The sequence below is a fragment of the Saccopteryx leptura genome, chromosome 3, assembly GCF_036850995.1.
Source record: "Saccopteryx leptura isolate mSacLep1 chromosome 3, mSacLep1_pri_phased_curated, whole genome shotgun sequence".
Lineage (NCBI taxonomy): Eukaryota > Metazoa > Chordata > Mammalia > Chiroptera > Emballonuridae > Saccopteryx > Saccopteryx leptura.
The window spans coordinates 94342017-94364544 of record NC_089505.1 but is presented as its reverse complement, the minus strand read 5'-3'; the positions used below and the strand labels follow the sequence as shown (position 1 = coordinate 94364544).

The window sequence follows — 22528 nt, the reverse complement described above, 5'->3', positions numbered from 1 at the left end:
GGAAGGGTGAAGAAGCAGATGGGCGCTTCTCTGTATGCCCTGGCCGGGAATCGAACCCGGGACTTCCACATGCCTGGCCGACGCTCTACCATTGAGCCAACCGGCCAGGGCCTCGATCATACTTTAACTGCTACCCACTCAGTGAGGCCTTTTCCAGCCACAATACCAGAAAAGCTCTTTGCCTCCATCACTTTCCACCCCAGTACCTTGACTCCACGTCTACATGTCACTCGTTTTGTCCCTGTTCAAGATCATCTTTATTTATTCGATTATTTAACCCTTCTTCCCTCCCCTCCCCCACCCTAGCCCCTCACTCTAAGATAAGAATTTAAGTTCCAACAAAGCTGTGGGGCTTCCCCTGACATTTTTGCAGATCCTGGCAGAGAGGCAGTGGGCTCCGGGAAGGGCGGCCCCTGGACACTTGAACCGGGCGTGCCACCTGGTCCTCCATGGCAGGCTCTTCCAGTTAATCCGCCTGCCCACAGACACAGGAGGAGAGGGCTTTGAGCAAGCCCATGACTACTCCCCAAGCCGAAGACCTTGCGGGCACCGTCTTCATGGGGCTTCCCTTGGCTTCAGGAGCCCCTTGGGGGTGGAGTGGGCTGACTGGGTAGGAAGCGGGGGCCACAGTCCCTTTGCAGGGTGGCAGGGTGCCCCTGGCCTGGGCGAGGCGCCCCCCACCTAGGGGGGCCTCCTGAGGTGGATGGGGCTGGTTGTCCCCATAGAAGAAGATGTAGGTCTTCATTGGAGGGATGATACATCCTAGGTTGGGACAGGGGGCATGGGGCAGTGCGGGTTGTGCTGCCAGGAAGGGCTGTGTCCCATGAGCACAGTCGATAACGAAAGTTAGGTGAGCTGTGGGGATGGCCTTCTGATGGTGGTCCAGCTTCCCACCTGGAAGGAAGGAGAAGATCAAAGGTTGTGTTAGCACAACAGGCGATGCGATTCTATTAATTCAGTTGTTGACTCACTTGTTCATTTCACAGGGTTTAACTGCATGTTGCCGGACACACAGAGATGGGAAGAGTGGGGTCTAAGGCCATGGACTTCAGCATCAGAAAGACCTGACTTTAAATCCTGCTTCCCCCTTCCGCCCCTGCCACCCCTTTGCCCTGACCAGGTGGCACCTGGCGCACCAGATATTATGGGTTCAACCCCCGGTTAGGGCACTTACGAGATGTAATCAGTGAATGCACAGCTAAATGGAACAACTAAGTGAAACAAGGAATTGATGCTACTTTCTCTCTCAAGATCAATAGAAAAAGATTTTTTAATTTAAAAAGATAAATAAGTAAATAAATTTTGCTTCCCCCTGATCGGCCGTCTGCCTCCCAGGAGCACAGAAATTACCTACACAGCTCTCGCTTTACTGTGCACACTGATGGCTCGGGCATATGCAGATTCTGGTGCTGGGGTGGGGGCCTGAGGTTCTGCGTTTCCAACAAGCTCCCAGGGGATGTCAGCGCTGCTGGTCCACGGACCACACTGTGAGCAGCGAGGTGCTTGAACGAGAGAAAAGCCCCAGCCACCTTTAACAGATCTGGAAACTGAAGCTCAGCTTTGGCAAATACGGTGGTCCTCAGGGAGCACCATGCTGGTCTCTCCCTCCCCTCATAACACCAGAACCTCAGAAAACACCATCAGTGCCTGGTCCCTTCTGTCCCCAGGATCCCTGCTCTGCCCTTCCCACCCGGCTCAGATCTCAGCCCAGAGAGAAGCAGCCATGGGCAGTTGGTCCATCTATCCATGAAGCAAGGGCTGGAGCAGGTCTCTTTGAGTCTAGAAAAGTAAGTTTTTGAGTCATCCAAATAATAAACACTTCCATTCTCTTCACCCCAGCACAGGCTCAGGAGGAAGCTTATGTTCTGTTAGGTTGGTTAATACAAGAAATAAAACGGAAGTCCATGCCTGGCTTGAGAATCCTGGCAGCCCCTAAGGAGGGCAGCTGCCCTCTGCCTCTCCCCTCCCAGCCCCTCTCCCCCCCAAGCAGGTCTTTGTTCAGGGCTCAGTCACCCTCTGCCAACTCCTACCTGAACTGGTGTCCAGATCTGTCTCAGGGTACCTGACTCGGGGACTGGCTCTCTGGTGCCTGGGATCTTTTGATGAGGCCATGTCTGTCGCCACTGCCTCTGGTCTAGCCTGACTGAGCACTGGCAGGAGGAGAAGTTTTTGGCAACCTCTTCCAGGATGTAGTTCTCCATCCAACTAGACCTTTTATAGTTACAGAATCCGGATCCACTGAGTGACTTCCCCTGGGAGCCACAGGAATTGGCCTGGGGCAATTAGGGGGTTACTTTGATCCACAGGGTTATGGCAACAAGATTGTTTGTTGGGTCTTTGGGAGGCAGGCTTTCCACTAAACAGACACCATTTGTTCCAATGTCAGCTGCTTCCTGACTTGGATCAGGCCTTGGAAACTTCTCATCCAGGCCTCAGTTTCCCAAACCTCAGTTATTATCTGGCTGCCTAACCAGTTTTGCTTTGCTATGTTTTTTCCTACCTAAGAATTTATGGACTTACGTAACGTGTGCTTGGTCTGAGGGACTTAAACAACAAATATTTATTTCTCATCGTTTTGGAGGTTGGGAAGTCCAAAATCAAGGCATCTGCAGATTTGGTTTTTGTTGAAGACCTGCTTAACAGTTCATAGACTGCTATCTTTTTTTCTGGGACAAGGAGCTCTCTAGGGTCTCTTTTATAAGGGCTTCCTCTTCATGATCTAATCACTTTCCAAAGATGACAACCTCCTAATACCATCACATTGGGGGTCAGTTTTCAAAATGTGGATTTGGGGAGGACACAGTTTATAGCAGTGTTTTTCAACTGGCAGTCTGCGGACTGGTGCCACAGAAATGTGCCAGTCTGCGATTTATTCACCCTGATGTTGTATGAAGAATGTAGACCCAATGATTCTAGTCAAATTCACTCAGCATGATTGCCACTTATCAGCCTGTATCATTGCTGGAAATTCTATTGAGGTTGACTCAGATATCTCTGAAGCTTGTAGGAGAAATCAGCTACCATCAATAGGCCAACAGCTACTCCCTCACTCTACCTTCCAAATCTTACCAACTGTCAGAACCCATCTGTATCTGGGATTTTAACTGCAGCTGAGTCTGGGAAAGAAATTTTTTACTTTTTAGATTCTGGAAGGAAAAGATGCCGGGTCCTGATTGACTACTTTCCACACAGATGAACACAGAAGCAGATTTGTATGCTTATTCCTGAGAAGACAAAAGGGTTTCTTAAGATTTGCTCTTCATTTTCTGCAAAAAAAAAGTGAAGTAAACCGCGCTGAGCTTTATTTTATTTTATTTTATTTTTTTGTATTTTTCTGAAGCTGGAAATGGGGAGAGACAGTCAGACAGACTCCTGCATGCGCCCGACCGCCCGACCGGGATCCACCCGGCACGCCCACCAGGGGCGACGCTCTGCCCACCAGGGGGCGATGCTCTGCCCCTCTGGGGTGTCGCTCTGCCGTGACCAGAGCCACTCTAGCGCCTGGGGCAGAGGCCAAGGAGCCATCCCCAGCGCCCGGGCCATCTTTGCTCCAATGGAGCCTTGGCTGTGGGAGGGGAAGAGAGAGACAGAGAGGAAGGAGGGGGAGGGGGTGGAGAAGCAAATGGGCGCTTCTCCTATGTGCCCTGGCCGGGAATCGAACCCGGGTCCCCTGCACGCCAGGGCCGCGTGCTGAGCTTTTGAGGTTCTTTAAGTCACTGTGAGGAAAGGACTAGGAGTTAGCAGGACATTTGGGGAAGTCCCACTTAAGGCTAGCAGTCATAAATTTGTGGAGAACAGTCTGTCCTATCGGGGGTACTTTTTTTTTTTTCTTTTCTTCTTTGTTTTTTTGCTAGAGAGGAAGAGGGGAGAGAGAAAGAGAAAGAGAAAGGAACGCTGATCTATTTATGTGCTGACTGGGGATCAAGCCGGCAACCGCTGCACTTTGGGACCATGCTCTCTAACTAACCAAGCTACCCAGCCCTGGCGGTGAGAAGTTCAGTGAGATAACACAGTGCCTGGTACACAGTAAGCGCTGAACCCATACATAAAAGTAAGGTGACCAACTGTTTTACAATGAAAAAGAGGACAAAAATAAATGGAAGGAAACAATATTGTAAATAAAAGAAACAATTTAAATAATTACAATAATACACTATGATAAATGCCTAATAAAAACATTTGTAATATTTTATATTGTAATTATGCTTACATGCCTATTAATTTTTAATAATTGTAAGAAAAAAGTACTCATTTAGATACAAATACATCACAACACATCACACGCAATGGATCGACTCTGCATCAATCGAATATGGACATTTACAGATTAATCTTCTAATATCAAAAAGGAGGACATGTAGGAGGACACTTTTCGAGGAAGGACGGAACTTATAAAAGAAGGACTATCCTCCCTACAGGAGGACGATAGGTCACCTTAGTGAAAGCTGTTATTGTCACCTACGCAGTACAAAACCAGGGAAAGGTTACAAGAACAATTCTAAGAGCAGAAGTTACTATAAAACTTCTGGGTGGCTGGGCGCATGCGCCTGTCTGCGGTCCTGGCCCAGCGCGGGCGCTGCGCATGCGGCGGAAGTTGCACCCGGGAAGCCAGCGAGGTCGGTTCCGCCCGACTCTAACATGGCGGCGCCCTTTGTCTGCTCTGAAGTGCAGTCCCCGGCCTTCTCGCGGCCGTGATGCACCTCCCTCAGCGGTGGGGTCTGGGACATGGCAGGTGAGGGTCAGCAAGTGCTCGGAGCCGGGGGAGTCCCAGGATCCGGGCGGAGGCGGCGGATGGGGTGCGGCGGGACACCCGGACGGTTGTGTGGGGGAGGGGAGGGAAATGGAATGGGAAGGGAACCCGGACCGAGGGGAACCCACGGGGCGGGAGGGTGAGGGGCAGCTGGGCGGGGTGTGCCACTGGGGGAACAGGCGGGAAGTGAGTGGGCGGACCGGCAGTCCCCGCAGGGGAGCGCGAGTCACCTCCTGGGCTGGGTGACACCCCAGCTGGTAGCATCTCCGCCCCTGCCGCCCGGCTGTCACCGCCCCTTGACCCCGCGCGCCGCAGCGGGTGGGCGTTCTGTGGCCGCGAGGTGGCGGGGCGCCGAGGCCGCTCACACTCGCTGGCCGGGGCAGAGGGCACTGGCCTGCCAGGGCAGAGTAGGCGGCGGACACTGCCCCTGTATACAGTTATTTCCTTGATTGATTCATTCATTCTTTCTTTCTTTCAGCCATTTATTCATTCATTCCAAAGAGGGTGGTTCAGCACCTGATGGGTTTTGAGGATAGAGCAAATGATCCAAGACTGGCATAGTGACTAAAAATGAACTGTGGGGCCAGGCAGCTTGGCTTCTGTGTCTGTGCTTGCCAGCTGTGTCTTTAAGCACATTAGGTTCTCCCTCTTAGAGATGGGAGTTAAGACTAGAGAAGCAGGCTGTGGTCTATCCTGGGGGCCTTTAAATCTAGTCATGGAGTTTAAATGTTAGGTTAATGGGAAGTCATTTAAGAGTCAGATTTGTGGATTAGAAAGATGACTTCTGGCTATGTGAAGACTATTAAAGGGACTGATCCTGGAGGCTTGTTAAGAGTCCTGCTAGTGAGCACTGTGTGTCAGGTTTTGTGCTCAGTGCTCTGCATTAACCTGTGTTTGATGAATGAATGAAAGAGCAGCTCTCACGGAAGCAGGTACCCTTTGGGTTCTCATCACGTTTTCCACTTGGGTGTCTTTGATTCAGGTAATGAGTGGGAGAAGGAGAGCCAAGCTGGAGTTTACCCAGACAGACTGTCAGACAAGAGTAGCCTGGGCTACTTGGAAATCTGAGGTATGTCTGTAATACTCAAGGATGAAACAAACCAGTAGGTCAGTTTGTCTTTCTTAAGGCTCAGCGTGATTCAGATCACTCTGTTGAGATAGCGGTTCCTTTAAAGTTATACAAATGACAGAATCCTAGTAGGTATTATTGTTGTTTTGCCAACAGAGACCAGACTGAGTTCATCACTGGTTAATGCTCATACTTTGTTTTAACTAAGTACAATATTAAAATGCTCCAACAAAGCAATTCCAAAACAGTATCTGAAACAAAATAGAAGTTTATTCTTTGCTTCTTATTATTTTTTAAACTTTTATTTATTGATTTTAGATAGAGAAGAGAGAGAGAGAGACAGAGACATCAATCTGTTTCTGTATGTGTCCTGACCAGGGATTGAACCATCAACCTTTGTGTACTGGGATAATGCTCTAACCAACTGAGCTATCTGACTAGGACCCTTGCCCCTTATTAGTCTGGAAGCAGACAGTCCAGAGCTGGTCAAGCAGCGTACTCTGTTTTGTGAAGTCATCCAGGAGCAGGGCTGCACTGATCATGTGCCTCTCCTTGTTCAAACCTAAACTTCCAGCTCATGGTGTAAGCTGGCTGCTTCAGCTCCTACCATTGTGTATGCACTTAATTTGACAGAAAGGGAAAGACAGAGTGGGTAGCATGCGCTCATTCCTTTGATGGTTCTAATGTGTAAAGATACATGTGTTTGTACAGCATGTCCCCAAACATAAGCGTCTGGTGTACCAAGAGTGAATTGTGACTGTTAAAATACTGGAGGGAAAGCTGGTTGAGAGAACCAGCTTGGTCCCTTGTGTGACTGGATTGCAGAGGGGTGGCTGGTGAAGATTTAGAGTGAACGACCTGCCTTGGATTGATAACGGTAACGATCCCCTCAGATAGAGGCAACGTGGACTCCGGTGTTGGCTGTGAATCCCTGCTTTCCTGGTTAGTGGCGCTATGCCCTAAGGTCCAGTTCCTTTATTGCTGTGCCTCAGTCTCCTCATCTGTAAGATAGAGATAACAATCTCGACCTTGCAGAACTGTTTTGAGAATTATGTGAGATCAAGCGTGTCATTCACAAGGTCCGATGTGCAAATGTTAGTTACCTCCTGCTGCAAGATGCAGAATGGTTTGAAGCTGGAGAGGTCAGTTAGGATTGCAGTGAAAGGCCTAAGCCTGTGGGGAAGCCAGCGGGCTGTGCTCCCTGGAGGTTGTGCCGGGACTGCTCTGTCCCTCCCTGTCTTCGGGAGTTCTACCAGGCTTTCTCATTGAAGTTGTCAACCTGTGGATTCTCAGGGACCATACCCTGATATCTGGTGAGGGGTCCTTTGGAAGGAAAAGGTTCCCTCTTCTGGTTTAATTTCTTCAAATTCAAAGGCTTCTAGGAAGTCGTCTCAGAGCCCACTCAGCCCCACCACAGCTGAGTTTGGGGCTCCTCCTCTGTGATTTCTTAGTATCCCTATGTTATAATCTTAGGTTTCCTTGTCTCTCTCCCTGCTAGGCCAGCATCCTGCATGCAGGGACAGGGTCTGGTTTCTCCTGGTATTCCCACTGAGTAGCTCATTTCCTGGCATATAACTAGTGCCCAGTAAACATTGTTGGATGGATGGATGGTCGGTCAGCTTTGATTGGCTGGAGAGAGGCCAGCAGCCAGGGCTGGAGAGAACTCCAGTGTGCTGTGTGTGGTGTGTGTGACACGATGGTGTGGGGTCGGCATGCTGTTGAGTGAAGAGGGAGGAGGACCCGGTGGTTTTCTTGTTACCTGACTGTCACAGGGGATGCAGACATGGAGAACTACAACCTGAACTGTGAGAGTTAAAGTCAGGAGGTAGTTTCTCTGTCTTTCCCTCTTTTTCCAGTAGAGTAGAGTTTCTCAACCTTGACATTATTGACTTTTGGGACTGGTTAAGTTTGTGGAGGGCTGTCCCATGCACTTCAGGGTGTTTAGTGGCATCCCTGGCCTCTACACATAGATGCCAGTAGTCCCCACCTACCTTCAACTGTGACAGCTGAATATGTCTCAAGACATTGTGAAACATCTCCTGGGGCAATGACACCCCCAGCTAAGAACTCCTGCAATAGAGGGTACTGGTTAGAAGAAAAACTGAGTCAGATATACCCGGGCTTATACTCTTCCTTCTGCTTACTATTGATAGATGTATGCCTTTGGGCAAAGTACCGACCTCTTTAAGCCTCAGTTTCCTTAGCTGTAAAATGGGGATATTGATGACCTCACACATAACTTTATTGGGTGAAATGATGGATAGAGGTATAAAGCATGTAGCATGCTTAGCGGAGTCTCTGACTGCGTTATCGGTAACTCTAGCGTTATTACATGTTTGTGAGAAGAGGACCCGTAAGACAGTCAAGAGAGAAAGTGTTGAAACCCCGGCCGGTTGGCTCAGCGGCAGAGCATTGGCCCAGCGTGTGGAAGTCCCAGGTTCAATTCCCAGTCAGAGCACACAGGAGAAGCACCCATCTGCTTTTCTACCCTTCTCCCTTTCCTTCCTCTCTGTCTCTCTCTTCCCCTCCTGAAGTCAAGGCTCCATTAGAGCAAAGTTGGCCCGGGCGCTGACGACAGCTCCATAGCCTCCGCCTCAGGTGCTAGAATGGCTCCGGCTACAACGGAGCAATGCCCCAGATGGGCTGAGCATCACCCCTTGGTGGGCATGCCAGTGGATCCTGGTTGGGTGCATGTGGAAGTCTATCTGACTGCCTCCCTGCTTCTCACTTCAGGAAAATACAAAAGAAAAGAAAGTGTCTAGTTGAGGAAGAACAAAACCTGTTTGATTCCGAATAGCCTGAAGGATGGTGCCTGCATGGGTGGCACGGAGGTACTCAGATGTGGGGTCTGGCTGGGTGACACGCTGTTGGGTAATGGACAGACACCGTGAAAGTGAGGGGCCCTCAACCTTAGAGAAAGAGAAAAATTCCAACTACGTTATGTGCACAAAACATATTGTCTTGGAGACCATCATCTACTACTTCTTTGGCCAGTAACGATTTTGAAATGAGTGAAACAATACAGGTCAAAGAGTAAGCATGTCAGTACTGTGATTTCAGTCTCTGCTACAGGGGTGTGTGTTGAGTGTCAGCACGGGTACCTGGCACTCTCTAACGTCCTCCTGCCTATCAGTAGCTGAACAGTCTGAGGGCCAATTAAGGTCAATAATGTAATCACTACCGACACTTGCAGAAAACTAGGGCTTGGGCTCTTGAATTCAAACCTGCTTGTTAGGAAATTGGAGAGAGAAGACTTGAGCTTCAAAGGAAGGAGGCAGAGGGCGTGGTTGGACCTGAGAGCTGTGCACTCATGTCTAAACCCCAGAGGCTCAGAGGTGGCAACTGCAGCACAGTGGGGACCAGGCCAGAAAGCAGGCCTGGTGGGTTCATTGTAACATCAAAAAACGTATTCAGCTTCTGGTCTTTAGGATTTTTTAAAGGTCTGGCAGCAGAACCTGTTCCCCCCCCCCCCCCCCCAGCACTTCCTCTACTGGAACTATTCATCTAAGCCAGGGATCGGGAACCTTTTTGGCCGAGAGAGCCATGAATGCCACATATTTTAAAATGTAATTCCATGAGAGCCATACAACGACCCGTGTACTTTATGCATTATCCAATAAAAATTCGGTATTGTCCCAGAGAACAGCTGTGATTGGCTCCAGCCACCCGCAACGCATGAACATGAGTGGTAGGAAATGAATGGATTATAGTACATGAGAATGTTTTATATTTTTAACATTATTATTTTTATTAAAGATTTTTCTGTGAGCCAGATGCAGCCATCAAAAGAACCACATCTTAAAAAAACTTAAAAAAAAGAACCACATCTGGCTCGTGAGCCATAGGTTCCCGACCCCTGATCTAAGCAGTCCCTTTCCTGTCCTGAATGAAAGATTCCTCTGCCCAGGGACAGCTCTGTCTCTCTAGCCCCGAGGCCAGGTGGGTGAAGCACTGCTCATTTCTTTTTAATTTTTAAAATTTATTTATTCCTTTTTTTAAAGAGGTGAGAGAGTGAGAGAGAGAGAGAAAGGGGGCAGGAGCAGGAAGCATCAACTTCCATATGTGCCTTGACCAGACAAGTGCAGAGTTTTGAACCGGCAACCTCAGTGTTCCAGGTCGACACTTTATCCACTGTGCCACCACAGGTCAGGCAACACTGCTCATTTCATTAGTCCCCGGCTGGCCGAGTGGCCCCTGTCAGGGACTTTCCTGGTTTGCTATAATTCAGTCAACTGCCCAAGTTAATGATTCAATACACTGTTTAAAGTCAGAAAGAACATTGTTAAAACTTGTTTAAAAAAATGTTTTTGTTGTAACATCGACTGGATACAAAATAGACAATTTAAGTAATAAGAATACAAGAAGCACGCATCACTCTGCATACAAAAGGAATGTGACCACTGCTTTTAGAGGGCCCCTCCCTGATCCTGTCCCCCTCCCCTTCGCCCCAGGTAATCACTGAATTATACTTTTGTTATTCTCTTGCCTTTTTTTTATAGTTCTCCCCCTGTGTGTGTGTTGCTAAACAATATATTGTTTAATTTTGCAGGATTTTGAATTGATATAACTGTTATAAAGTAGCGTACCTAAATTCCACATGTTACATAGAGACACCAAGGCAGGATACAGAAGAATTTTTAGGAGGAGATTTATTAATAAGCCGGCTATAGGCCCTGGCCGGTTGGCTCAGTGGTAGAGCGTTGTCTTGGCGTGCAGGAGTCCCGGGTTCCATTCCTGGCCAGGGCACACAGGAGAGGTGCCCATCTGCTTCTCCACCCCTCCCCCTCTCCTTCCTCTCTGTCTCTCTCTTCCCCTCCCACAACCAAGGCTCCATTGGAGCAAAGTTGGCCCGGGCACTGAGGATGGCTCTGTGGCCTCTGCCTCAGGCGCTGGAATGGCTCTGGTTGCAACAGAGCGACGCCCCAGATGGGCAGAGTATCGCCTCCTGGTGGGTGTGCTGAGTGGATCCCAGTCGGGCGCATGCAGGAGTCTGTCTGACTGCCTCCCCGTTTCCAACTTCAGAAAAATACAAAAAATAATAATAATAAGCCGGCTACATATGACTTACATGGAGTATAGCTAACCCAAATCGTGTAGCCTCGAATATAGCTCTGAGGCTAGTTACATACACTTGATCATATACAGGTTGGGGGGAAAAGGAGGGGGAGCATGACACAATAGTCAATCATTAACAAGCTTACAACATTTGTCTATAGGATCTATTAAAAGGAAAAAACATTCTTACATGTTAAAACTTATAAGGTAACACAATGTCCTTTTACATATTAAAGACATTCACAAATCTTTTAGTGTCTACCCCCCCCATCCCTTTAGAGGTATATGTTAATCTCAGGACTTCAGGAGGGGGGGAAGAGTTAAAATCAGTGTAGGATATGTAAACATTGTCTCCTAAAGGGTCCCATTGAAGGGGAAAGGAAGTTCTTCAGATAACCTTTATTCTTTTTTTTTTTTCTCTGTTTTAAATTCATTTATTTTTTACAGAGAGAGGGATAGATAGGGACAGACAGACAGGAACGGAGAGGGATGAGAAGCATCAATCATCAGTTTTTCGTTGGGACTCCTTAGTTGTTCATTGATTGCTTTCTCATATGTGCCTTGACCGTGGGCCTTCAGCAGACCGAGTAACCACTTGCTGGAGCCAGCGACCTTGGGTCCAAGCTGGCGAACTTGGGGTCTCGAACCTGGGTCCTTCCGCATCCCAGACCGATGCTCTATCCACTGTGCCACCGCCTGGTCAGGCAGATAACCTTTATTCTTTCTGAGAACTATTGTTAAACTATGAGTAGATGACCCAGTTGTCCTTGTAAGCCAGGAAGCTCCAACATTCTTCACCCTCCATTCTCTAAAGAAAGGAGGGGGCAAGAAGCCTGACTTTTCCTCTTTAAAATGGCGTTGCCAATACTAAGTTTTACACCTTACCACATAACCATGTTGTTTTCTTCAGTGACTTAACGTTTTGGCTTCATATTCATTCTTGAGATTAACCCGCGTTGCCTGTAGTTGTATTGCATCTTCATTGATGACTTGTGTTCCACTGTATGAGAATTTATCGAGCCTTCCTATTGCTGATGGACATTTGGTTTGTTTCCAGTATTTTGCTGAGACTAATGGTTCTTCTGTGAGCATTTGTGGGGCACTCATGTGCAGCCTCTCCGGGGTGCGCCCCCAGATGTGGGCCTGATCACTGGGTGCGTGCATTCTCAGTTGGACCAAATAATACCAAGTGGTTTCCAAAGTGGTTTCCCCAGTTTATACTTCAACTGACAGTTGTGTTTACTTCACATCCTCCCAACTGCGGTGTTAGCAGACTTTGCAGGTAGGTGGCCACGGGAGCTCTTCCATGTATTCCCTCATTGCCTCTGGTGATGGTGTTCGAGCCATGTGCCGCTGCCCTTTGGAAACAACGACTCCACAATTTCTCCTGCCAGTCACCTCTGAGTGCTCAGCATGGTGGAGCTTATTATTAGCAAGGCAGGGTTTTGTCTGGGCATGGTCTTTTACCAGGACTCGAAGTTTCCTTACAGTTGGCACCTGCACTGTCGGCTCTCTGATCAATTACACCCGAACATTAATTTTTACCCGAGCAGTGACGGCATCAAACTTTTGCTTCGGTGTTGGCAGGCTGCCGTCCAGGCGCAGTGCGCTGTGTCTGCCCCTGCTCACTGGGAGCATGCCCTGGCCACAGTGGAAACTGGCAGACTTTTCAGTTGTTGCTGGTTTAATGCTGGAAGGTGGTATCCTGTGTTTATTTATAGTTCTCTGACTGCTAGTGAGGCTGAACATCCTTTTTTCCCCCCCTGTATAGAGTATACTTACCTCTCTCTCATATTTCTCCTTTTGTGAATTGCCTATCCATGTCTTTGATGCATTTTTCTGTCAGGTGACTTTTTGTCAATTAATTTTTATAACAGCATTAGTAAGATGATCACTTATCATATAGGTCACCCTTTAAAAGTACACAATTCAGTGGCTTTTAGTATATTCACAGAATCATGCAGCCATCACCATATCTAGTTTCAGAACATTTTCACTGTCCCCAAAGAAATCTACCACCCATTAGCAGTCATGCATTGATCTCTGTCTCCACCAGCCCTAGACAACTACTTTCTCTATCTTTATGGATTTGCCTGTTCTGGGCATTTCGTATCAGTGAAATCGTGCTACTTGTCTTTTATGACTAGCTTCTTCTACTTTGTGTAATATTTTCAAGGTTCATTCATGTTGTAGCATGTATTAGTATCATATTTTTTATTGTCAAATAATACTCCATTGTATGGACATACCACATCTTACTTATCCATTCATCAACTGATGGACATTTGGGTTGTTTTCACCTTTTGACTTAAAAATAATGCCACTGTTAACATTTGTCTACAGCTTTTGCGTGGACGTACATTCACTGTGGATTAATTTTTAAGAGCCTTTTGCATATCAGGACTATTAACTCTTATTTACCGTTTGGGTTGTAAATCTTTCCCCCCAGTATATATTTGCATTTGGGACATTGAGGCGAGAAGGGTAACAGGAATGAAATGGAACGTTGAGAGTTCTGACCAATCCTTTCATGCTGCTAAGAACCAGGAGTCGGCCAGCATACCTAACAGAGCAGTCCTGGCGTAGCACATGCAGTCGTGTCTCTTGTCTCGCTGTGTCTCTGCTTCTGCCTCTCTGGCTGCCTGCCCCAGGACTAGGAACCACGCAGCACTAGGGGGTAGTGTCTAAGTTTCTCTCTGAAGCTAAACTCCCACTTGAAAAGGGCTGGCTGAAAACCTGCCAGGGCTGCAAGTCACCCTGAGAAGTGAGAAGGCTTTCTGCAGCTTTGCTGATTCATCCTCGCTGCCCGCGGAGGGGGTTGGAGGGGCAGGAGGGGGTTTGGTGGGCAGGAGGTGGACAGACAGCGCTGTTTCGGCAAGGGCCGGGACTCAGGCCGCTGCTGATCCCACAGCTGCTGTCCAGAAACTGTTTTCCAGAGTAGCACTTGGGCTCTGGACTCGAGGGGCCCAGCAGTTTCTAAAAAATCAGCGGACACTGAGACATGGTGTTCTTGACCACACTTTATCTGGACCTAGTAGGAGTTTTTGAGATTTCCCAAAACATCCCTCTAAAATATCCTCTCACTCAATTTGTTTTTCCAAGTTAAGTTTTACAAAATATTAAATGCAGTTTAATTCCCTTTGGATTAGTAAATATACAAATTTGATGTTGGCTTATGTAGTGTATATATGCTCATAGTTCCTAGCTGATGTTCATGTCTGACATAGTTCACGTTCGTGCTTGGAATATTAAGATTTTCAATATAGGGAAAGTTTTAAATGAAAAATGCTAGGTAAATATCTCATTTCTATTATCACTCTCACAGTATCTGTTATAATTCAAAGGCATGAATTTGTCATCCGGCAAACTTACTGATGAAATTATTTACTCAAAACGTATTAATCTTCACACTAGAAGGAACCATCGCCGTCACTCATCCTCATGAGGAAACAAACTCGGAATGAGAGATGCAAAACGCATGCCCGACACTGAAGTCAAAACACATCCTCCTCCTAACGATCTGTACTCAGGCACCTCCTTTCTTCGGGCTTGGATTGTTGATCTTCACTAGTGTCATGTGACAACTCACTCTTCTTTTGGAATTGTGTGTTCTCTCTTCTTCCTCATGGCTCCTTCGAAATCACTGTGTTCTTGGTAGGAAGAGGGTGGCTTCTGCCAAGTGCAGAGCACGTCTGCCTGGCGCTGTAGCTCCTGTTGAGTGGAGGAAGCGTCGTGGTTTGCAGGGCCTTGTCCTGTCTTTTCCCAGGCTGGAGCTTCATCTGGGATGGGTGCCTGCCTGGGCGACTGAGATTTTTACACCTGTTTTTAGAAGGTAGGGTAAGGATTAGAGCATTAGCTTCCCCTTTTCCTCGCTGACTTACCCATATTGCTGGCATGGATATAAATATATAATAATAATGGGGTTGGCCAACAGCAACTTCATGATGTGGAAACTTTTATTACCATCCCATTTTACAGAAAGGAAATTGAGGTGCTATGATTTAAGTGCTCGAGTACTCTCGCCGGAGGTACTTAACTAGCTTGGCTCCATTCCAAGACAGGAGTTTGAACTGGGCCCAGGGAGTCAGTAAACTCCCTGAGGTCACACGCACCCTGTGTGTATGAGCTCCCCGGGGAGGTCTTCGGCTTCCTCACCGCGTGGAGGGCTTCAGCTCTGTCTGCAAAAGGCCACCAGCTGCCCTTCTAGGGCATTTTCAGTTTTGTCCCCTTAAGGAATCTTTGCTCATAAAGTTTTCCTGAGTGACACATTCTTTGTGGAAATTACCATAATTTTCCATTTCCCTTATAAGTTTGTTTTTCCCCTTTTGAATTTTTAGTCACCATCTCTTAAAGTTTTATGGTAAACAGGAACAAAGAAACTGACTTTGTGGACATTTTTCTCTCTCCTTCCCTATTTCCTTTGTTTTCTTGGTTTTAGTAGATAATACTTACAAATGGATAAACAAAAAAATACGGAAAGGATATACATACAAGTGAAAAGGACACATCCCTTTCCCTTTCCCTCTTCCAGGGGTCCCTTCCCAGTGTCTCGTACCGCCCTCCAGAGACACGGATGTTTCCTTCTCAATGTGATGAGAGGCAGGAATTCCCAGCCTGTGTTTATTATGGTTTTGGACCAACAGCACAGCCCCACCCCCTCAGGAAGAGGCAGGTACTAAGTGTTAAGGGACTTTGAGCTACTCTGTGAAGAGGTACTTGAAACCTTCAGAGGATGTCATAATATTGAGTGGGAGGGCCACTTGCATAGGCTGCTCAGAAAGATCTGTGAGTGCTGGATTCTGGGCACCAGCTACACCCTCCCGGTGCCAGCGGGGGGTGACATTGTCCCATTTTTTACATCCCTAGGGTCCAGTGCTATGGGACTTCTAAGGTGTTTTTCTGCTTCTGAGCTCCCCTTTTCGGCCTGTTCTCCTTACTCATGCAGCCAGCATGACCAGAAGGGCGAGCCTAACCCTGGCCATCTTTCGCTCACCCTGGGCCTGGCTCGCGACCGCTGAGGGTGAAGGCTGAGTCCTGGCATGGCAGTCTTGGCCCTGCCTGCCCGCCACCTGCCTGTCCTCCGGCTGCATTTCCCACACTTTCTCCACTTGCGTGTTACCCTGTGATACTGACATGTGCTGTCCCCTCCGTCCGTCCTGTCCTCCATGCATGCATACCATTCTTTGTCATGCACCTACACCAGCGGTTCTCAACCTGTGGGTCACGACCCTGGCAGGGGTCGAACGACCAAAACACAGGGGTCGCCTAAAGCCATCGGAAATACATATTTTATTTAAAAATGTATTGTATAATAAATATGTATTTTCCCGATGGCTTTAGGCGACCCCTGTGTTTTGGTTGTTCGACCCCCACTGGGGTCGCAACCCACAGGTTGAGAACCACTGACCTACACCATCTACCTGGCTGTCCTTGACAAGAATATTTATTTGTCCGGCTGTCCTTCTTGCCTCTGGTCCTGTGTCTTTTTTTTTTTTTCATTTCTTCTTTTCCAGATGAAAAGAGGGGAGATAGACTCTTGCATGTCCCCCAACCAGGATCCACCACAACCCTCATCTGGGGCCACTGCTTTGTCTATCTGGGACTGCTTGCAAGCGACCTATTTTTAGCACCTGAGGTGGAGGCTCCAGGGAGCCATCCTCAGTGCCCAGAGCCAACATGCTCAAATTAATTGAGCCATGGCTACAGGAGGGGAAGAGACAGAGAAGGTAGAGAGGGAGAGGTGGAGGAGCAGGTGGTAGTTTCTCCTATGTGCCCTGACCAGGAATTGAACCCAGGATTTCCACACGCCGGGTTGATGTTCTACTGCTGAGCCAACTGGCCAGAGCTGATCCTGTGTCTTTTTTTTTTTTTTTCATTTTTCTGAAGCTGGAAACAGGGAGAGACAGTCAGACAGACTCCCGCATGCGCCTGACCGGGATCCTACCCGGCACGCCCACCAGGGGCTACGCTCTGCCCACCAGGGGGCGATGCTCTGCCCATCCTGGGCTTCGCCATGTTGCGACCAGAGCCACTCTAGCGCCTGAGGCAGAGGCCACAGAGCCATCCCCAGCGCCCGGGCCATCTTTGCTCCAATGGAGCCTTGGCTGCGGGAGGGGAAGAGAGAGACAGAGAGGAAAGCGCGGCGGAGGGGTGGAGAAGCAAATGGGCGCTTCTCCTGTGTGCCCTGGCCGGGAATCGAACCCGGGTCCTCCGCACGCTAGGCCGACGCTCTACCGCTGAGCCAACCGGCCAGGGCCTGATCCTGTGTCTTTAAGTGAAGCTGGGCACCATATGCCCCGGGGGCGACACCCTTTCAGTACTCGTCAGAAGGCAGTGGGGAGTCTGCGTCATCCTCCCTGTTGAATGGTCCTTGAGGGTAGGTGGGCCCTCAGACAGGCCTGGCCTTACTCCCCGTGGCGTTGCCAGCCCCCAGCAGGGCACCTGTACTAGGTAGCGCTCTGCACTTGACTTCTTTTTTTTAAATTAATTTTAAAGGGGTAACATTGATTAATTAGGGTACATAGATTCAGAGAAAACATCTCCAGGTTATTTTGACATTTGATTATGTTGCATACCCATCACCCAAAGTCAAATTGTCTTCCATCACCTTCTATCTGGTTTTCTTTGTGCTCCTCCCCTCCCCCTTCCCCCTCCCCTGGTAACCACCATACACACTCTTGTCCATGTCCCTGAGTCTCTTTTTTGTGTCCCACCTATGTATGGAATCATACAATTCTTAGTTTTTTCTGATTTACTTACTTCACTCAGTATAATGTTATCAAGGTCCATCCATGTTGTTGTAAATGTTCCGATGTCATCATTTCTTATGGCTGAGTAGTATTCCATAGTATATATGTACCATATCTTTATCAGATCATCTGTTAAAGGGCTTTTTGGTTGTTTCCATGTCTTGGCCACTGTGAACAATGCTGCAGTGAACATGGGACTGCATGTGTCTTTACGTACCAGTGTTTTTGAGTTTTGGGGGTGCACTTGACTTTGAAGTACATGTTCGCTACAGTACCCCTCAGCACACCACATACAAAGATTCGATCCCTGGATCTGTTCCTGTTTAACCCGAGGGGGCGGTTCTTGGCCAGCTTGTGCCCTGAGCCGTACACTAGCGAAGCTCTGAGAGCAGAAATGTGAAGCTTGATGGGACCGAAGTCCCCATTGGAACAGGCGGTGGCTCCTCTGGTCCGGCAGGCTGCCTCCGGGGCTCTGAGTGCCGCACTGTGGGAGACGCACCATGCTCACCTGGGGCAGCCTGTTCTGTGTTCACTTACTTGTTCCCGTTTTTGTTTAACTGTGTGTTAGTCACTGACTTGTGTTGGAGAAGTTATGTGCAGTTACATTTTTGCCAGTATTTGTGCAATACTTCCTGTTATTTTTCTTCTTCTTTTGCCTTTTTTCCTGATATTTCTCCTCTTTAATCCTCACACTCGTTGTTTACATGGTGGTTTTCCTAGTTAATGGGTGAGCAGTCCAGAAGTCAGAGGAGCTGCAAGAGGCCACCCTGGTAAGATGGGAGCCAGGCTTCCGATGCATGTTTCTCAGACTGGAGTCCTGTGGTCCCCCTTCTTCATCCAGTGTGCCCTCCCGTGGGGGCCCGTTCCAGCTGTGGGTTCGGTTCCCTCCTTGGCTGCAGACAGCTCAGCTGTGATTGGCCGAAACAGAACTGTCACTTTCACCCCACGGAAGCTCTTCCCCCACCAGGCAGTCCTCACCTCAATGAGTGACACCACCACTAGGCCAGTTTTTCAGGCAAAAAATGGTTGTGTCATCCTTGACTCCTATCACCCACATCTACTTGACCAGCTAGAGGTGTGGCTGTGGCAGGACATGACCCTCGTCGGACACCTTTCTTGCTCCCGCCTTGGTGGAGGCCCCTCCATCTCTTGCTTCTCTCTGCATTCCTGGGCCCACTCTAGCCCCCATGCAGTCACGTGCATGCTCTGCTCTCCGCTCTCCTGGCGTGTCCCAGCGCATGAAGAAGAAACTCCAGCCTGACCAGGAGGTGGCACAGTGGATAGAGTGTTGACGTGGGACACTGAGATTCCAGGTTTATAACCCCGAGGTCGCTGGTTTGAGCGTGGGCTCATCTGCATGATCCCAAGGTCACTAACTTGAAGCCCAAGGTCACTGGCTTGAACAAGGTGTCACTGGCTCGTCTGGAGTCCCCTGGTCAAGACACATGAAAAGCAATCAATGAACAACTAAGGTGCCACAACTATGAGTTGACACTTCTCATCCCTCTCCCTTCCTGTCTCTCTCTCTCTAAAAAAAGAAGAAGAAGAAGAAGAAGAAGAAGAAGAATAAAGAAAAAAAGAAGAAACCCCAAAGCTTGACTTGCCTCTGAGACCCCAGCGATCTTCGCACTACGGCTGCAAACTTCAGGCAACCTCCTCCCACTCGTTCCCTCCTCTGAGGGCATGCTGGCCTCTTCGCCAAGGCTAGGCCTGTCTCTGGGCCTTTGCACTTGCTCTTCCTTATGTCTGTAATGGTCCCTGGACTTACAGTGGCATGGCTCAGTTATTACCTGTCTTCTCTGCTGGGCTCAGAGCTCTAATTCAATACCTAAGACAAGCACAGCTGAAGCACTCCCTAAATGTTTGTGGCGTTCTGTAGTCTTTTCTCTGTACCTGTTTCCTAACTGAAGGGCTGAGGACCCCTAGAGGGGATGTAGTCGTTGTGAGTAATTGTGCAGCCCTGTCGCACCACGGGTTTTCCATATCCTGGGGGAGATTTCTCCTTCTTGTACAAAGAATTGTTTTTCAAATAAATACAGATGCTGTTGTAATTGATAGAATGGAATTCACTTTTCACAGTGGTTACTGTCTGTCATTTTTTCAGTTAATAAGTACCAAAAATGCAATTATTTCATAAGGGTCCACAGGATATTTAGACCTTGAGTAATCATACTCACTGAGGCCTGTTCCTGAGCTTGATTTATACCCGTTTTGAGAGCTGGTCATGGGGCAGGTGCTATAAACAGCTGTAAGGAAGAAGTAAGTAGTCCCACCAGGCAGTGGGACGAGGTAGGGGGGGACAGGCGACCTGCCCACGTGATTTCAGACTGCGTCGGTGTGCTGCCACCCTCGGGGAGTATTGAGGCAGGTTTGGGAGGATGTCGGGAGAGTGATCAGACTCCACACAAGTCCCCCATGTTTGGATTTTGTCTTCCTGGTGGCAAGGGCTTTAATTTACCCCGTGTCACACCTTTGAGTCTCCAGTGCTAGTATTGGCCTAATGGATTCTAAACTGGCCTGGACGCGCTGGGATCAGGACCACACCCGCTCCAGGGCCGCCAGCCTCCCCACTCAGCCACATTGCCAGGGCAGCGGGGCCCGTCGGGGGCGGGGAAGGGGATGCCCGCTCCCTCTTCAGTAGTGTGGCTAAGATCTTAGAGATAGTGGAAGTTGTACAATTTGAAAAGTGAAATCAATATCACAATTTAATTTTATATTTAAAAATCTTTCTAGAGAATTTTATATTTAAAAGTTTTTCTAGATTAAAAAAAAAACAAATTTTTTTTTCATCACACAAGCTTCAGTAAAGAAAATACTACCAAATCTTGGTCAGTATGATTATATATGGAAGGTAGCAGTGACTTTTTTTTTCTTCTTTTCCAAGTGAGAGGAGGGGAGGTAGAGAGACAGACTCCCGCATACACCCTGACCAAGGTCCATCTGGCAACCGCCATCTGGAGCCGATGCTCTGCCTATCTAGGGCCATGCTTGCAATGGAGCTATTTTTAGTACCTGAGAGGCTCCATGGAGCCATCCTCAGTGCCTGGGGCCAATGTGCTCAAACCAATTGAGCTATGGCTGTGGAAGGAGAAGAAAGAGAGAGAGAAGGGGGAGGAGGAGGGATAGAGAAGCAGATGGTCACTTCTCCTGTGTGCCCTGACTGGGGGATTGAACCTGGGACATCCACACACTGGGCCAATGTTCTACCACTGAGCCAAGTGGCCAGGGCCAGCAGTGACTTTAAAGGTGGGGGCTACTATCCAGTAGAAGACAAAGTCAGAATTTGAGACCATTGGGAAGGGCTACATCAGGTTTGTATGTTTAGCTCAAGGGGAAATTTATTTTAAAAGTTTGGGAAACGTAAGTTTAATAGACCTGTGTTTTCTGATCAGGAAGGAAGGTGCCAGAGGGCTGCTTTTGTTGGTATTTGCCTCTCTGCCACGTCGCACTGAAAAGGGATGGGCTGGGCAGAGTGGGTGATGGGGTGGGGTAGGTAGGTTTCATATTTGCCAGGCTGTGAACTTCCATTTCCTTGGCCTGAGTTCCTGTGTGCTAAGCTGTATACAGGAGCCACTTGTATTTCTAGAAAATCAAGAACTCTGAGCAACTGGAAGCCAAGTGGTGTTCCCTCTCACACGCTTCAGGTTACACAAGACCCCTGGACATGAGATGGCTGTGTCATGTCCAGACCCACGGTGGGCACAGCGTGTTCTGGGGGCCGGGGACGGCTGTTTGTCAAGATCAGCATCTCCTTGTCGTAGACCATTTATTCCCTGGCTTCATGCGTCCCTCTCTGTGGCAGTTTGGAAACTGCCTTGCCGTTGAGTGCTTGCTAATAACCTGAGTAATAAATACTGCATGTTTGACAAGTGCCCATTTGACTCTGAGATGGAGCAGGGCTCTGTGGACCCACTTAGAGCTCTGGGCAGGCGCTCCAGCCCTCACCCCGGAGCCCCCTTGGGGTTTAACAGAACAGTTGTTCAATACAAAGTGCTTCCCCGACGGAGAAAATCCGCTCTGGATGCTTCTTGCCCAGCGCCCCACCCTTCATTCTCTCCCTCTCAGAATGTTGATTGGGCTCTGGGATTTTTCCAGATTGCACTTAGAAGGAATAATGGGTTATGATTACAACTTCTTAACAAGGTCAAGTCACCAAATAGCTATTGAGAGCACCCGAGCGAGGTGCCCGGCATAAAAGATGTTGAAACTGTCTGACATGGTCTGGCCTAAAAAAAAAAAACGCAGAAAACACCATAGTCTGCATCTCTGCTTCCTGGTAATGGTAGGTTGTTAAGTGCTCACCATGTTTCAGGCACTGTACAGGCTCAGGCTCTTGGCTTGTGTTGTTACCTAATTTAATCCTGTGACCAATATGGGAAGTGGCCTCATTGGCCCCATTTTGCCAGAGGAGAAGCTTTTATTTTGTTTTTGTTTTTAACTTGTATAAGAGTTTATTTGAGCCAAACTAATGACATATTCCGGGAGCAGGATCTCAGGCGCTCCCAGAGACAGGAAGCCGAGCTGGTGAGCACCTGCTAGTGTGGCAGGTGGTGGGACCTGGGACCCCCTGCCCAGCCTCGAGGCTCTGCTGTCCCAACGGTACCGAATGGCCCCTCAAATCCCCAAATCTTGGAAGCAGCAGTGTGGAATTTGTGCCCTGAGTAGCTATGTTCTTAGTTTTTGGGTGATTGGGCTGTGCCGTGCCTGGGACCATGCTGCTTAGCATGTTGAAGAGACTATAAATGTTACTTTATCGTTACTGGGGAGTCTAGGATTCAGGTTTTGTTGAATTGAGCAGAATGGACTTTTTGACCCAAGGAGTACCGTTTCTTTTGTCAGCAGTATGTTGACAGATGTTTGGGAACTGCAGGACAAACGAGATGCCCCCTCCAAACCCCACTCCTC

General features: G+C 48.4%; 2 protein-coding genes across 3 annotated transcripts in view; one reads left to right on the top strand and one right to left on the bottom strand.

Moving 5' to 3' along the window:
* Positions 1-442: 442 nt before the first annotated feature.
* Positions 443-2112, bottom strand: SRARP (steroid receptor associated and regulated protein). Its single transcript, XM_066372020.1, has 2 exons — positions 2031-2112; positions 443-894 (listed from the first exon to the last, which is right to left on the bottom strand). Exons 1-2 carry the CDS (start codon positions 2110-2112, stop codon positions 467-469), a joined length of 510 nt encoding a protein of 169 aa, XP_066228117.1. The 3' UTR covers positions 443-466.
* A 2471-nt stretch (positions 2113-4583) lies between these two features.
* The window catches only part of ZBTB17 (zinc finger and BTB domain containing 17), a 31553-nt gene continuing 13608 nt past the window's right edge, over positions 4584-22528 (top strand). For both annotated transcript variants that reach the window (XR_010750193.1, XM_066375169.1), the window contains exons 1-2: positions 4584-4732; positions 5733-5819. The gene's annotated coding sequence lies outside the window, so the exon portion shown is untranslated. The remainder of the gene's footprint in view (positions 4733-5732; positions 5820-22528) is intronic.